This window comes from Mizuhopecten yessoensis, unplaced genomic scaffold (genome assembly GCF_002113885.1).
Source record: "Mizuhopecten yessoensis strain PY_sf001 unplaced genomic scaffold, ASM211388v2 scaffold10621, whole genome shotgun sequence".
Classification (NCBI taxonomy): domain Eukaryota; kingdom Metazoa; phylum Mollusca; class Bivalvia; order Pectinida; family Pectinidae; genus Mizuhopecten; species Mizuhopecten yessoensis.
In genome coordinates, this window is record NW_018408638.1 from 997636 (window position 1) to 1015368 (window position 17733).

Consider the following 17733-nt stretch of genomic DNA (forward strand, 5'->3'; position numbering starts at 1 on the left):
AAACAATTTTCACTCAATATCTAATTATATATGAAAAACCGTGATTTTCACGGTTGACTGCGGCGTACAAGTTTTACCCCCTTGAAATACACAATATCGACAATTTCTAAATCATTAGATAATAAAAAATAAATCTATAAATTCCACATTTAGACAATAATGTTTGAAATTACCTACCACCTGAAGTATCCGTGTATTGACTATTATCGAGAAAAATGTAAGAAAATGTGTCAAATCTCTAGAATAACGGCATATATTTCCACTTTTTGTTTTATCAATTTGAGGAAAAGTTTAAGAGCCCATCTCATACTATTTACACTGACGGAACCGTGCCCACGAGGTAAAACAGGAAGAGTTATTCCCCTTTTCCGTACAGGGGTTATGTCGGTCATGACAGTTCCCGTTCCCAATTCCAAGGCGGCACAACGAATTGTCCCTCTTCTCTCGCGGCAACAGCACAGGCCGGTCGGCAAGAATTTCCCACTAGTTTGGAAAGACATGTAAAGTCGCTTCCATGGTGGCAGCTTATAAAGTGAAGGCCTAAGATGAAACACTGAACTGAGGACACTTTTTTTCAGCCATTTTGCAAGTAAAGATGAAGTAAGCGGCATGTCAAAACCAAGTTCCCCTCAACAGGCAGATATGGACGCGTCTTTTAGAACACGTTCAGTCAAATGTGTCAATCGAGTTTGTTATGGACAACAAGGAAAAGAAATTTCTATAAAGCAGCCTCCCATTAATGTAGCTAAAGTTGCTGTAACTCTTGTACCTGTATATTTGGTGCTTCATTGCCTCTACAGATGTGTAAAGTTTAAGTCTTTGGTCGATGAACTCCTTCCTGGCGACCTCACCTCAAAGGTAACTTATGAACAAGCATCTATGTCGGCTGTGCGTGCAAGCAGCGATATTCAATAAAGCATACGACAAACTAGTTCTAGTTCTACAATATAGTGACCACCTTCAACTAATTAAAGATTTTGGGTTAATGCAGCACAAATGACAGACTATATATATATATTATATAATAATTAATCATTTTCAGAGGATAAGGTAACAGATTGAAGTAAGGGGGAAGGATAAGACAGGTTTGGGTTTGTATTAAATGAGGCACAGGAAAAAATCTAACCAATAACAAACAGAACAAACTATGTAAAAGGACGAGGAATAGTGATAAAGATAGTGCAGTCACTGTGGCTCTAACCCGCGACCCTTGGCTCTCCAGTCTGATGCTCTATCGCTAAGCTAAAGGAAATACTCTACAGCTGACGCTTGTAAGGCAACCTAATCGATGCACTTCTTTTACACTATCCCTCCCTTTTTCAAATACCAACCCAGGTTCCGCCAAGGGTTCTCCTACCTTCAATGGGGAGGGTCAACGGCACCAATTTTTAGTAGGACGAGGGAAAGGGATAAAGATAGTGTCATTGCTGGGGCTCGAACCCGCGACCATTGGCTCTCCAGCCTGATGCTCTACCGCTGAGCTAAAGGGGAATTCCCTACAGCTGACGCTTGTAAGGCAACCTAATCGATGCACTTCTTTTACAACTTCATCCTTAGGCATCCACTTTTCTGTTTCAGTGTTTGCACCAAAATGATATGGAGGGACAATATTCCTGTGGTGGGGACCATGACCATGGGTGTGTCTTGTGTAAATTGTAGAAGTGTTCAGCCCATGAGGTCTGAACTATTAAATATGGACACCCCTTATATTTATTTTGAGACAATTAAAGCACACACCCATATATAGGATATATTACCTAAGGTTGGACTATCTTTACTAAATGCATATCAAAATTAATAAAATTGTCACATTTTCTTTCAGATTTTTGTTGCTGCTTTAGGTGTTTGTGCGGCAGCAGCTTTGACTACAGTCATCTTCGGTTGTCAGATTCAGTCAGGTATATCTGTATTCTCAGCTTCATTCCCAGTATTTTTACCCCGCTTTGATTTGTAATTCAGCATGCATGTTACAACACCTGGCAATTCAAACCGTTTTAATGTTGATTGTTTTGGTGAATGCTGAATGCAAAAATAGTGCAGCAAATTTGGAGATTAAATGAGCTTCAGAAAACTTGTCAATATATCAATTGTCATTTTACATTTCCAACTATTATTATAATAATTGGTCCAGACTCGGTCAGGAATTGATGCAGGTTTAGAAATTTAAAACCTGTTTTGAAAAAGGGGAAAAAATGCGCTGTAGGCACATGAACCGCTGGCGGGAAAGGGTGGCCATACTTGTCAGAGCCAGGGAGAGAGTACGAGAGGGGCATGGATGACATCTTTAATTTTTGTTTCTCGCTGTTCATTATAGATGCTTTAAATCGACCACCACATATATGCATTAGAATGAAGTGTATGTCTTACTGTTATGATATTGTATACCATGTCGTAACATATGTCGGCAATGATAACATGAACACAGGGAAAATTGAATAAATCACTCAGTTGTTGAACTGACAAAAAATAAACACAATATAGAACCAAGACAGACATCATGTGGTTGTATACCATTTTAGCTACAAGTGGGGATTTTTTTTACTGAAAAGGGGGAAAATATAGCTGAAATTTGGGGAAATTGTGCCAAAAGTGGAGAGGGAAATTGACCCATATTCAGCTATAAAAAAGGCCAGTTCATACCATATATTCATGTTGGTTTCTGCTGATGCAATACTTTTATAAAAAGAACTATGCATTGAAAAGGACAGTAAAAATTTAGACCTATGTCATGTTTTATCTTTCCTCAGAGTCCCTGGTTTTTATATCATCTGTTGGAGTTAATGTGAAAATGAAGAACTGGTTTGGACAAGTAACTGCAGAGTTTTTTGAGATCAACGAAATCAAAGACATAGTTATCCTTGAAGCTATCACCATGGTAAGTTCTGTATTTAAAATTGATTTTACCTGTTTCACACTGGTTGGTATCCCTGTACATCCCATGTGGATGTACTTGACTTTCACTACATTTTAGTCATGCAGCACCTAACTGTAGCTGTGAAAATTTTAATTCTGAATGTGATTTTGTACTATCCAGTTATAACAACTTACCATCTTGAATGAATGACAAAGCTATGTTGTAATATTAACTATTATCACCTAGAATCTCAAAATAATGACATAGAAAGTAAATATTTATAACAACATATGTAGCTATGTCATTACAAGATAGATAGTAGCTAAATTTACTTAATTGATACTAGATAGTAAGTTAAAGGCAATATTCAATCGCAACAAGCTCAGGATAGGTTGGTTTCTTTATTGTATGTCTACCGGAGCCCGAAACCGGTAGACATACAACAAAGAAACCAACCTATCCTGAGCTTGTTGCGATTGAATATTGCCTTTAGTTTCCCGTTCCTCAATCGCCCTGCATACCCCTGGGTATCCAAGCAAGGGATAACGGAACCTAGATCAGAAGTACGGCGTTGGCTCTACACCCGATGATTATTCTTAGTACAAGATAACTGTGCTGTAATTATGAGATAGAAAATCATTATTACTGTGTCATAATTACAAGATACATAGTTGTTATATTTCAATTACATTTTTATGAGATAATATTATGTTGTTATGACAAATTAATAAACTGTTATTTCAATTTAACATCTTTTTCTCTGTGTCAGACCCATCATTCCAGCTTCCATATTTATGTCAAGGCTGATGAAAAATTTTCAGTATTGATTTTGAAATGATACGTAAGTAGAGATGAATTTTCCGATATATTGATGTATATATGATGCCTTTTTAGAGACTGTCTATAATACAACCCCAAACTTCCGTAACACCAGGGCCAGTATTCATGAAAATGTCTTGTGTTCAAACGCAGATTCTGTGCTCAAGTCCAATTCCTTGTTCCAATGACAAATTACTAAAATAATTGAAAATTGTCAAAGATTTGGAAGAGCTTTCGGAAGACTTCGGAAGCATATTTCCTTTTCAAATATTTACATTTGATTTTTTGTCCGTGTCGCATGATTAATCAAGGTAGAAGAAAATTGGTTTGAGAATAGAAGTCGTGCTTGAGCACAAGAACGGTTTCATGAATACGTTTATATTAATAAATTAATTTAGCGTGTAATTTACCGACAATCTTTATTACAACCCTTATGTCTGTAAACTAATCATTGGTTGATTTAGTTCAAAATCACTATTGCAAAAATTAATGGCTTGGTTTCTGGTTTTATGACATCTTTTTCTAAACCAGTTTATTTGTTAAAGAAAAATGTTGGTTCTTTTTTTCACAGCAAAAAGTGGTATGTTACCTTGCTGTTGTTTTAGAAGAAGGAGGTAGCAGCAGTGAGCGGCTATACCCACTGTTTATGGTGAGGAATACATGCCTACTGAGGATTAAGTTCTGTATTGATTCTTTATAAACAAAGTTCCACTTAAATCATGTGATGTTTGATTTATTCAATTTTATCAAAAAGAATAAAGCAAAATTCAGCTGTGTTTGAAGTACTTATTCCAGTTAAGGCCCGACACAGAGGATCTTCTGTCACACCAATGTGTACAACCAGGATAGGATAGGACGAAATGCCACAATCATTGTTACCAACAGTCCATGACTGAATGCACAATGTCATGAAAAATGTCTAGGTCTAAAAGGCCATGTACTTATTAATTACTGGATCTAATTTTATGATTTTTTTTTTCAGTTTCAAAGCAATAGTTTCCAATTATCTTGTGTATGGATTTTTCAAAGTAGTTTCATAATAAATATGGAGAAGAAGTTGATAGTTATAAATACTTTTAATGAATTTTAGTGTGATTTATTATCAGGTATGTATGCTATATAAGAAGATGTACCTGGTCTACTTTCAGAAGTCAAGTCCAGACCTAGAAACCCTGAAGGTCATATACAGAGATGTTCATCAACTGTTACAGGAAAACAGTTCTAGCTAAAAACACACAACTGTTACAGGGAAACAGTTTTAGCAGACACCACTGCTAAATGTTGTCACTTGAGAGAAAGTGGGAGGAATATTCGTTATTTATGTGTGTTATACAATCATACCTCCACACAGTGTCATAATATATATAGAGAAAAATAAGGGAAGCAACAAAGACAATTTTACATTCCTGCTGGATGTGTTTTAAAAACAAATAAAATAATAGAAAATCTGTGCCATTACTACAGACAGAATGATGTATAATAAGTGTTGTGTATATGGAGTAAAGCCAATCGTTGATGTGTATATAGACATGATTGTAATTTTATGCCTGGACATGAACCAAAGGTAATTTTCCTAACTGACACCGGAGACCTATGTAGTATATAGGCTGATACACACCACCTTCTCGGTGTAGAGCTCTAGGACATGGTTGATTGATGTGGGTTGCATCATTTCTTATTTTAAAGAGCTGCATTAGAAAATCCAGTCAGTTCTATTGATAGAGCTTACCTTTGGGTTTCCCTATCCATACAAGTAAATGCTAGTTGTGTAGTGTTTATAGAGCTGAGGTGTTGGTTGATGTGTACTATTGATAGATCTGAGATGTAGGTTTATCCAAGACCATGTAAATTATACATGTCTACGATTGACAGAGCTAAGGTTTTGGATTCTGTTATTTTTGTTCATTTGCCTTAAAAATCAAGGTATGAAATATTACCATTGTTTCTGCAGCTGCCTGTGTGCCATCACTTTATTTTAAAGTCTGTGTAAATCATGAAAGAGCTCTCTGATACTGAAAAAGTTAGCAGAGTCTAAAACTTGCACTTCTCTCAGCTGGACTGTATTTTAGAGGACCTTTCATTGATACTAATTAGCTCTCTCTTGTAAAAGACTGTAAATTTGAGAGGAGCTTTCTGAAATGAAATCCAGTAGAGTTGTCTGTAAGACTAAACTTGAGAGCTCTGAGACAGTTAATCTTGGAGCTCTTTATGAGATTCAATCTTTGAGCTCTCTCTGAGACAGTCAATATTAGACTACACGTGAAGGAGCTCTCTCTGAGACAGTCAGTATTAGACTACACATAAAGGAGCTCTCTCTGAGACAGTCAATATTAGACTACACGTGAAGGAGCTCTCTCTGAGACAGTCAATATTAGACTACATGTATGGGAGCTCTCCCTGAGACAGTCAGTATTAGACTACATGTATGGGAGCTCTCTCTGAGACGGTCAATATTAGACTACATGTATGGGAGCTCTCTCTGAGACAGTCAGTATTAGACTACATGTTTGGAGCACTCTATCTGTCTCTCTTTCTGAGATTATGTTAATCTTCAAGAAGCTTTTTGTGAAACTAATAAAAGCTCTCTCCAAGACAGAGAAAAGCTCTCTTAAACATAATAGCTCTCTGAGACTAAGACGAGCTCTCTCTGAGAGAGTCAATATAAGACTATGTAGGGAGCTCTCTCTTAACTGTAATAGCTCTTACTCTCTCTGAGATTGTAAATCTTTGAAAAAGCTCTCTCTGAGACTGTAAATATTAGGCTTTATGTGAAGGAGCTCTCTACGAGATAAAATCTTGGAGAAGCTCTCCCTGATCAATAAGAGCTCTCTATATGATACTGTAAGAAAAAGCTCTCTCAGAGACTGTAAATATTTGAGCTCTTTATCTGTCACTTTGAGACGATGTAAATCTTCAAGATGCTTTCTCTGAGATTAAGAAAAGTTCTTTCTGAACTATAAGAGCTCTCCAAGAATGTAAGAAAAGCACTCTTGAGATTGCAAGAACAGCTCTTTCTGAACTATAAGAGCTCTCTGAGATTGTAAGAAAAACTGTTTCTGAACTAGAAGAGCTCTTCAAGAATGTAAGAAAAGCTCTCCGAGACAGTCGATAGTAGTATATGTGCAGCAGCTCTCTCTGAGACCAAATCTAAGACAAGCTCTGAATTATAAGAGCTTTCACTCTCTCTCGCTCCAAAAATGTAAATCTGAGAAAAACTCTCTCGGACACGGTCTATATTTAAGATCGTACATTTCATTAAGAAGCAAATCTCTGTAAATAAGAATTTAGATTTGTATTTTGCTATCTTGCGAACATAAATCTAGTGCTTTTTCTAAGTTAATTGTTGGTCTTCATGTGTATACACTTGTTATCTTTTTTAATGGAATAAAAGAAAGAATTGAATCTTTTGGATTAGAGTTTTACTTAACGGCTGTAGTGTCAGCAGTAAGCATAGGGAGGAGCTAGGGGCACAGGGTCTTGTGTCTGAGCCCCCACTCCCACAGGGACCTGATAATTTGTTACCGCTAAATTAGGACCTAAACTTAGGTGTTCATAGTAATTTTACACGTTTAAGAGGTTTAGATAAACTTTCGGTAAAGATGCCACGCCCAATGATGATATATATGAATATTGCGGTAACAAATGCTCGGGTTCCTCTGCCCACCCCTACATGTTTTAAACTTTTGATGTATATATAAATAATAGAAAAAAAAGGGGGAAAATGAGCAGCCGAAATTTACTGATAGTTTAATGAATTTTGACTAACAAATGTTAGGATAGCCCCCCTACACACTTCCACCTTGTCCTTCTTTGGAGTTATTGAAGGAATAAAGTATATGATATTCATGTTTGTAAGAGATCAACCGTGAAATAACACACGGCTATGGAGTAGTCACTGTTTCTACACTGTTTTGTTTATGAGGATAAAACAATTGTCATTGCCATTGCTGGTCATTGCCCTTCAATAGTTTTCATGCCTAACAAAAACTCGGAACCTGAAACCTATTATTGTTCGTCATACCAGTTTCACTGTATTAAAATTTTGACAAAATCGAGTATTTTAACGCATTAAGGACCCAAAATGGACCACATAAAATTGGTCGAATTGTCAAAATAAATGAAATAATATGGAACCGTTATATTTCTGTCGATAGACGATTTAAAAAAAAAGGTTCAATGATATGCTTGTTGTCTCGTGATGTAGACTCGTAAGAAACACGTGTATGGATCGTGTCCAGCTGATCACGAGATGAGGTGGTTTAGTACGCCAGGTAAGGACGCAGTACCAGACACGTCGTATAACAATCTGGCAGTTCCAGATAGAAATAGTTTGGCGTCATCATCAGTATCATCGTTCGTCTTAGACCCAGGTTATATATAGATATGACGTAGGACTAAAAATAAAGTGTCATGTTCCATAAATACATAATCAACATCAAATTTAGGAAAATATTCTAATAGACGTTTATATATATGTTCGAAAGAAAATAGAATTCCAGCGTATTATAGGAGTTTGCTGTCCTTACAATAACCACGGAATTAGATTGTTATCTAAGTCCGTGCCATAACTTATATAATTATATAAATGAGGCCACTTTCCAATAATATGCGACATAAGCGCATTTCAGTTATGACATTTAAACAAAAAACATAAAAATGTTTGATGAAAACATGCCATTATGATTTATAGACCCATCGTTTTGACAGGTCACCTTTGAAATGAATGTTTTATATTCTCTGAAATGTCCATTTGAAAGTCAGCACGTCAGTCGTATCTTGGTTAGTGTTCACTCTCCACGGTGTGTGTGTGTGTGTGTGTGTATATCATATTGTATGTTGTCTTTGTATTGTTTTGTATATATATGTTATAACTAATAAGTCAACCGACTTAAGTAATAAAGAACTTGGTACAACTTTGGTTAATATCAGAATTTTAGATCATAATGATTTGAAACAGAAAATAGGTTATGATCATATACAAAATTAGAAAGTACCATGGTAATTTTATTGTGCGCCATTTATGAATATGTAATAGATATAGATTGTAATTAGATCAAAGCTAACTATCGTTAATGATACGATGACAAAGTAAGCAAATATAGCCCTGATAATATATATGAACTGTATATAGATACGGAGTAATGGTAAACGTCAAAAGTACCGAGTTTTAAAAATATGAGTATGAGTAATAAGGTCAGTGTCCCATTGACTAGGAATTTTTAAATATACTCTCAGTTCTATAATATAATAAAAGTTGGATTATATAATAACATGGTTAGGGATTTTTTGTGCAAATCTGTTGCTTGTGTATATAATGTTACAGCTCAGCACAGACTTTGAATCTAATTCCGTGAGCTCAGTAATATTTGTTAGATACATTTCGCTGATGTCTGATTATGAAAGAGGGGAATTATTTTATGTGGAATGGCATGACGTTAAAGATGTAATTTACATATATTAGCAGTAATTTATAATAAATTGAAATACATATAAAGGATTTCAGTTCATCGTCAATGTTAATGCAGACGAAGACCTGTAGTTCGTAGGCGGATTGGTCGAGTGGTTAACACTCCGGCCTTCCAAGCAGGCGGCCGGGGTTCGATCCCCGAAGTCGCCGTACGCATGGAATATTAGAAAAATTGTTTTTCTCCTGCCCACACAACTCCAACAACCCATTTGGAGTATAAAATGGTCTGAGGTGGGTGTTGCGGTATCTGTGCTGTAGCATTCAAGTGAGGTGGCACAATTAATGATACCGTTGGAAACATGGTCCCACTACAAACAGAACACAATACATCTCCAGCACACACGCAGGCATACACACATAGGGAGATATTAGCCAGGTGGCATAGGACTAGTAGTCAGCGCCTGATAAGGCAGCTCCTGCGAATTCCTCAATATTGTATTGATTAATATATATGCTAATTGTATTGACTGTATAAAATTGTATATCTATGTACTGTAAAGCGCTTTAGAGTGGCTTATGTTAGCTAGCCTATATCAAATGTTGTATATTATTATTATTATTATTTATTGGTTCCTGCTGTATGCAATAGAGTCGTTAAAAATCTAAGATTCTGAGCTGCACAAACGTTTGTTAATGTGTTAGTATTAGGGGGATTATTAATGTTTGATTAATTTGTGTCCAAATCGGTTTATATATATTTGGCAATAAAAAAATGAAATAATGCATATGTTGCATTTAATAATGACTGTATACGTTTAAATATATCTATCATAATGGCATACATGACATCACTTTTGAAAAGAAGTCATGTGAAATTTTATCATCAAAATAGGCATTATATGACACAACACAAATAGTAGTCTAGTTTCTAAATTATTTTTGGAAATTAAACATATTTTCTGTATTGTTATTCATGATTGAGAAGATCTAAAAATAAAATATTACCACGTTTTGGCGTTATTACATCATATCGAAACGTATAATACCTATAAATAAAACATACACGAGTTCATTGGTCAAGGGGAAATAACTCTAATATAAAAATTAAACAGCTGTATATGGCGGGAGATTTGTTGACTGAAGTCGCTCACAACAAAATAATTTACAACAATGCTTGCTGAAAAAGCTCTTGAACTTATTCGTGAGCTTCAACGCTCCGTTGACGGTTCCCTGTCGCCATATAATGTAAGGAACTACTGTATGGTAAACAGTGACATATATTTTGAGACTGGGTTACGGTTTGACTTGACATTGTTTTTATTCGAAGCTACACAGCCTGTTGTTGAAATTGCATATTAGTACTAGGTCGCTCCCACATAACGTATGCTTTAATCAATAATCATGCAATACATTGATAACCTTGTTTTGATTGGTATAACAATCGCTATTGATACAACTGTTACAAGTCTTGAGAGGTGTGTGGACTACAGCCCGCTGGATTTTTTTCATCCGGATCCTAACCCCTACATATATATTACCACGGAATTAGATTATCTGTTATCTAATTCCGTGATATTACCAATTTAATACATTTTCAGCATATTTCAGCTCTTAGAAAAGCCTCAAAAGGTAGCTTATTTTACTTTTCTTAAAGAAATTGAAAAAAGCGCACATTTTGTTTATGTTGAGCCTCTCAGATCTATCCAGGAATTATGCCTAAGGCATGCAGGAGTGATATGACTATTCCTCTCTACAAAGGCCCATACATCCCCCTCCCCAATTCACACTTTCAAACAAAGAAAGAAATGGTGTCATCTAGGGAATATTTTTTAGAGTTCAATTAAGCTTAATTCTTCAATAAGAATTTAATTTATCATATAATTTTTTATTTTCTTTTAAATTTAAATTAGAAAAACTGTCACATATGGAAACACAAAAAGACATAAGATAAATTTATTTTTGGTTCAGGACTGTTAGTCCTCTTTAGTAGACTATCCAAAAGAATAAATAAATCAAAATAATACTTCTCTCCGATATACATTAATGTTTGTGCTAATTGATAGTAATAATATAAGACTCTTTCATGTGCATGGGTTTAGAATTCTAAAGAAAAACAACGTTAGGACCTGAGACACGTTTACTCATAGATCATTCCATATTGTCACTGTTCTGATTTGATTTTTTTTCTTTTCTATAAACATTTGTTGATCACTTTTTAGGGTATAATGTTTTGGTAGTCCTCTGCCACTGTCTTCGGATTCGATAAAAATACGGTTAAAACCATATGCAAAAACTCTGTTCAGTAAACTTGTAACTCGTTAGCAATGTAATCAAATTTAATTTCCAAGTAAAGTGCCTGGTAAGGCATTTTTCACCTTGTATACTACTTGGATTTACCTGTTGGAAATGAAATAAATGTCAATTTATTGAGTGAAATGAGTTCATGTAATGTTGAGTATTTAGATTAGAGTATTTTAACATAGCTTGAGGTACTATATATTATAACCCTGTAAAATTTCTTTGAAGTAATTAAGGTATGACAACCATTTGGTTGGTGTTATTTTATCTGAAATGTACTTTCTTCATTTTCTGGCTTTATCCAGGAGGACAAAGCACGTCAAGTCCTGGAGGAAATGAAGGCTTTATTTGATCAAAACCAAAAAGATGTGTAAGTTAAATTTACCTTTAAAAGCTATCCGTTTGAAATGTTATCATTTTAATCTACGCATAAATGTTTTTTATTTCAATTCCTAAAATGTAAAAGATTGAACCCTCATTCACATTGAACTGGTATTGTAGGTGATATAATCCAAGATATTTAATTTATCTTGAGTCGAGCATATTAATACGTGGGAGATGTGGAAATTCTAGGTAAAGCCCACGCCTATACGGAATGATTAACTTTTATTCCTTCATAACTTGTACTATAATCATTCTTTAAAATCTGAAAAAAATGTTTTTATGCCAACAATCTGGGAATAATATGACATTTGTTATGAAATGTGAATTCACTGAAACATTCCCTTATCCTGGACAGGTGTATTCAAACTTTTCCTGGTGTTATCTTAGGTTGAGATGGGGGGTGGGATTCCCTCATTCATAATTGTATGATGTCACATCAACAGTACACTGATGTCACATCAACATTGCATTTATGTGTAGGTCAATGCGGTAAGTGAAAAAATTATTCACTCCCTTTCATTTAAATGGGGAATCTCAACCCCGGGGGAAAAGATTCTTTTGTTGTCAAACACTCTACAAGCCTTGTGTTTGGTAACTTAAAAAGAATCTCCCCCCCCCCCNCTACAGATACCTTGACCTGTCTGTGCTAGAAGATGTTGTGTAATAGGACTACTGAACCTTTTTACAAAAACATATTTGGCTAGTAGTAGAATATTTTTCAAAAACTTTCATACAGAGCTTGTACTCAAAATGGGTTTTTTTACGACATATGTATAGACGTTTCTTGTCTTTTGTTGAAATGTAGACAATATTTTATAATTACTGATCAGAAAAGGAGATGTACATTAATGGACAAAGAGGTCCAATGTCAATAAAATTGCTTTCTACTTTTGATTATGGCAGCACATGCCTGGCCAAATCATACTAGGGATGTCACTATCTTGTAATACAAGTGTCACATGATGCCAGTCAGATCAATCAGGTGTCTGGATGGAAACTGTTTAACACTGTACTGTACTTGTTGTCTCACACAGGAGTGCCACTGTGGCGGGGGAGAGTGGATTATTTTCAGGTGTCCAGCTTCGACACTCTGCCCTGGAAAGGAATAAGCGGTGTCTTCTGGCATACTTGTAAGAAATAAATGCATGAATTATTGTGTATATGACATGTTATGGTAAAATTTGTTATCCTTTATTGATAACAGCATGTGTGAACTTGTAAAAATTTAAATTGTAAGATTATGTATTGTGAAATCTTGTGAAATGTACTTATTATAATGCTTCCATGTGGGATATTTAGATTTCATTTGTCAACTTTGTTTACTACAAAACAGAAAATATCCAATTTGTGTAACATTTGATAAGACTTTATTTTCAGATACAACAGGATAGAGCATATAAAGAAGATGCGATGGGAGTTTGGTAGTGTCTTACCTGCAGACATAAAATTCAATATGTGCGAACAGGAAGTAAGTACTTATAGGCAGTCTTCATCATTCAGTGAAATTTGTATTGTTGTAGGGATATACGAATATCCATTACTGCAAACTAACATCAGAAATGTCAGGAATTATAACTATGCTTGTTATATACTGGATAATGTATATTACTTCTAGGTCCAGTGGTTTGGGAAGTACAATAAGATGCTGGCGAGTTATATGAGGTCAATAGGCGGTGAAGGAGGTCTAGATCTGACACAGGACCTCAAACCACCCAAGACATTGTATATAGAGGTAAATATGCAACTACACTTCCTAGAGACGGTCACAAAAAGCCAGTGGTTTAAACATTTGGGCACACTGATCCTGGGTAATTACTACCGTAAAAACTTGTGTAATTTGCGGATTTCTTTTTGAGAAATGTAATGTCCAAAGTGGGGGGTGCGCAGAATACATAAGTGTAAGCAATTTCAATTTTTTTTCATGAAAAGATTGACGGTTCTGGTAGACCGCAGACCAGACACGAGATAATCTCCCTTGGTACATGGAACTCAAAGACAAACGACGATCAACACATTTATTTATGTCAAACATCTTATAATTTGTTACATTCTTTAGTTTCAAAGTCAAAGGTCTAATATACAGGCTCTCTGTACAGTGAAAATCACTCCAGGACCTTTAGGAACCTTGTACCACTGCCAAAAACTGTAACTAAGTATTGGAAACTGTTTCCCTCGTGATTATAGCCTTGATCAATCATTTCTGAAAAGAAAACCATACCTTGTGGGACTTTTATGAAAAATAATAAAGATGAAATTAATAAAACATAATCAGCAACAGTGTTCTATGTGTAAAAACATCAGTGGTGCTGGACAGGGATGCAAATCTTGAACTTCAGATTGTTATGCATGTACTATCGCTGGACCTGGTTTAGCTGCCTGGTAAACAGAAGTCTCCTGGCCCAACTGCTACATGCAGTTATATCTAAACTGGAGTTAAGGGGATGTTTTTGTATCTAGGAAAAAGCGCTGTGCAGTGGAACAGGAATCCTCAATGTAACATTTTACATACCTTTTTTGAGAGGCATTACCCACAAAAAAAACCAAGAACCCCATTGATTTTGGGATTCAAAGTTCAAAGGTCAAGCTCACTGTCGCTCACTCGCCAGGTAAATTACATTTTAAACCAAACCTGATTTAATTTTTCACCTGTCCTTTTAACACTTTTCTGACATGACCAACTTTAGGACTAAGAGCCATATGTTAATTGCAAGAATTGCATGATAGACTCTGTTTACCAATGATTATCACAGTTGCTGGCAATTAGAGGGTTGGGGGTATTAAGTTTCCTGGTGTATCGGTGCTAGGGTAGGCAATTATCGTAATATGACTAATCCATAACAGGTGTTTAACCATTTGTTCTCGGGGACGATTGAATTTGTCCTGGTCTGCGAAAGGTTTGAATTTTTCCTGTTTGGTGACATGTTTAAATTAGGGCTGGGACAATATGATGAGACATGTATATCAAGATAAATGTTCTTCAATGATAAATAATGTAGTGATACACACTGCATATACACATGGTTAAAGTCATTTTAATGAAAATAATTACGACGAAGTTGCTACAGTGTAATAACATTTACATGTATAAAATGGACTTTATCATCACGAATCAAATATTGAGTTAGATCTTCACAGACTTGAATCATGAGAACAGTGAAGTAGAACTTGACCAAGGGTAGTAACAAAACTTAAATGCTTGAATTATAAACCAAACCAGGAAATGTATCAATCTGATTAAAATCATATGTTACATGGTTTCGTTAACTTCATACTACGCCTGAACAATGTTCAGGCTGAGCCATGTAACGGATGATTTAAATCATATTGGGAAATGTATCATTATACATAAAAAATATTGACACATTGAAAATTAAGAAAAGTGTTGTGATATGTATGATGTTGTCAGTATAATGTCCCAGTACTCCAATGAAATTTATTGACTGGGATCTCTCTAGTCATCAATATTATCATTGTGTTTTCTCTATAGGTGCGATGCCTAATGGACCATGGTGAGTTTGAAACACAAGATGGGAACATACTGGTGCTAAAGAAAAACAGTCAGGTAATATTACAATCAAGACAATAGTAAAATGAGGTGTGTGTGTGTTTTTCATTTAATATACATGAAATAATTGGCACTTGGAAGTTGTAGGGTATGTAGGATTACCGGACTAGAAATGTTTGCTTTCTCATGTATTCTTGGGTTCACCTCACTGAAAATAATGCTGTACATGGAAATAGAATGTTGGAATTAGCCCTGAATACGAAATATCAAACAAAAACCATTTGAACCGAGTATTCAAAGCTGATCCTTTCTATACATGTATAGAATATTTGAAGTTAACACTTTGAACAGAATATCTGAAATTGGCCCTTATACAGCATATCAAATGTTAACACTGAGTAAGGAATATCAAAAGTTATATAGTTTGATATCATTCCTGCAATGCATAATTTATCTGATTCCTCAATCTTTTTAATGTTTGCTGTTCATTTGAAAGAGTTATTCACAAGAATATTGGTTATATATTTCAGCATTTCCTTCTGAGATCGGAATGCGAACACTTGATCCGCCAGGGAATCTTGGAACATATCGTACAAGGATGAGCAGCACTAAACTCCCAGACCAAGTCATTTAGATCTCCCCATTCCATCATATACACCAACTCTATAGAGGTTTAAAAGAACTGTCCAGGTCTTCAGGATCTGTTCCTGGTTTATCAAGTACGGTCACCTAGTCATTGATTTCTGTGCCCGCTCGGTCAACATCTGTTTAGGTCCACCAGGTCCTTCAGGAACTGTTCAGATCGATTGAGGTCTGTACCAACGGTATGAAGAACTTCCGGGCGTCTACGGAGGTCTGTAAAGAGCTGTTGAGATCAGTTGATAGCCATTTCAAGGTTTAGAGAGTATTGTATATCTCCGGCAAAATAAAGTGATGTATAGAAATATGAACATGCATTGAAGAAAGTATCTGGTGTGACTATATACTGTACACGCTCCTCTTGGTCTTTTGTAAATATGTATTTGTATCTTGCCATTAAGAAACTTTTTTTTAACTAGAACATGTTCATGCAACATTGTGATCTACTGTTAATGAGAGAGTATGGCTGTACTTGTTATGTTTATATCAGAATTACAACCAGAATATGTACCATATTGTTATCTACTATGAATGAGAGAATGGCAGTATCTAGTGTCTTTATTGGACTTGCCTTTGACAAAACTAGGGGCTGGATCCCTTGTCAGAGGAAAAATATACTTTGCTTGTTTAGAGCTCCCTTGTCAGAGGAAAAATATACTTTGCTTGTTTTTGAATTTGGCCCTGTATGTAGTTAGAGCTGAATCAAGCATTGTTGATTTAATAGGGAGTTTGAACAGCTTAACACCTGAAGGGTTCTAGTGCTGTCTTCTGTAATAATTTATTGATCAATAAAATTATATTCTTGTATTAAAGTTTGTCATTGTTACTTGGCAATCCAGTAGTCATTTCATTGCATAGAGCATATTCGGTAAAGAAGATATTTGGGATTATACAGATCTTTTTAATAAAGTAAACCGATCGTCTGTGACCAGTAAGCTCAATTGGTAGAGCATCTGTCCAAGAGTTTGGGGGGTCCAAGGTTCGAACCGGTCTGGCCATGCATTTTTCCTCTCCTGTTAATGGTGCCTGTGACCAACCCTTGCTTCAATCATTCGGTGTATGTTTGGGATACCCAAACCAGGCTTGTAAATAGTTGTCTTCGAAAAAAGGAGGGAGAAATGTAGCAGAACTGGACTGGGGTGATCCTCGGCGACTAGGTAGCTTAATTGGTCTGTTCGAGAGTTCAGAGAGATCCAGGTTCGAACCCCAGTCTGGCCGTGCATTTGACATTTTGATGAGAATATGCGCGATTACTGCTTTTGTTGCACAACTTTACCATGTAGGCTAACTAATTTCATAACGTACATCTTTGCTCGGTGGAGTGTCGAAACTCAAATAAGATGAAGTCAAATATGTCAAAACATTTGATTAAAAGTCCTTCAGTCTAGTCATGTACACCAATATTGCATTTCTTTTCCTTGTTGATTAAACATGGACTTTTAGTGATGACAACAATCAACATGGGATACAATGTAGAAAATTCTGATCATCTCAAGCCAAGAAGGCCCAGTGTTGTATTTTACCAGTAGGTACCTAGGATCAAGTATCCTTGCATAAATTACCTTGACCTGCCTTCAAATGAATGGGACCCTCACCATATATATAATTGCTGTGCATATTTCTGTAGTGAAACTAGACAATCCGTCGGCAACCAGGTAGCTCAATTGGTCGAGTGTTTGGGAGGTCCCGGTCTAGCTGTGCATTTTCCTCTTCCATTACATTTCTATGATTGGCTTAAGGGTCCTCCTGGCCCCTGCAAAACTATGTATGTGCTTCCTCAACATGAAAAGGCAAACACAATCGTGGAACAAGGATAGACTTATTTCC

The 17733-nt window shown here is 35.8% G+C and overlaps 2 protein-coding genes across 3 annotated transcripts; both read left to right on the forward strand.

Moving 5' to 3' along the window:
• Window positions 1–15: 15 nt before the first annotated feature.
• On the forward strand, window positions 16–7075 carry LOC110461482. 2 transcript variants are annotated; one of them, XR_002464135.1, is made up of 6 exons: window positions 16–858; window positions 1823–1898; window positions 2748–2875; window positions 3624–3695; window positions 4245–4322; window positions 4822–7075. XR_002464135.1 is itself a non-coding variant. In XM_021514947.1 (5 exons), the coding sequence occupies exons 1-5, from the start codon at window positions 610–612 to the stop codon at window positions 4900–4902; spliced, it is 612 nt and encodes a 203-aa protein (XP_021370622.1). In that variant the 5' UTR covers window positions 16–609; the 3' UTR covers window positions 4903–7075. The 2 variants fall into 2 exon arrangements, 1 of the variants encoding a protein (XP_021370622.1); XM_021514947.1 differs by lacking the exon at window positions 3624–3695.
• A 3110-nt stretch (window positions 7076–10185) lies between these two features.
• On the forward strand, window positions 10186–16716 carry LOC110461487 (DNA replication complex GINS protein PSF1-like). Its single transcript, XM_021514959.1, has 7 exons — window positions 10186–10325; window positions 11684–11748; window positions 12797–12892; window positions 13140–13230; window positions 13378–13494; window positions 15250–15324; window positions 15798–16716. The coding sequence occupies exons 1-7, from the start codon at window positions 10251–10253 to the stop codon at window positions 15867–15869; spliced, it is 591 nt and encodes a 196-aa protein (XP_021370634.1). The 5' UTR covers window positions 10186–10250; the 3' UTR covers window positions 15870–16716.
• The last annotated feature ends 1017 nt before the right edge of the window (window positions 16717–17733 follow it).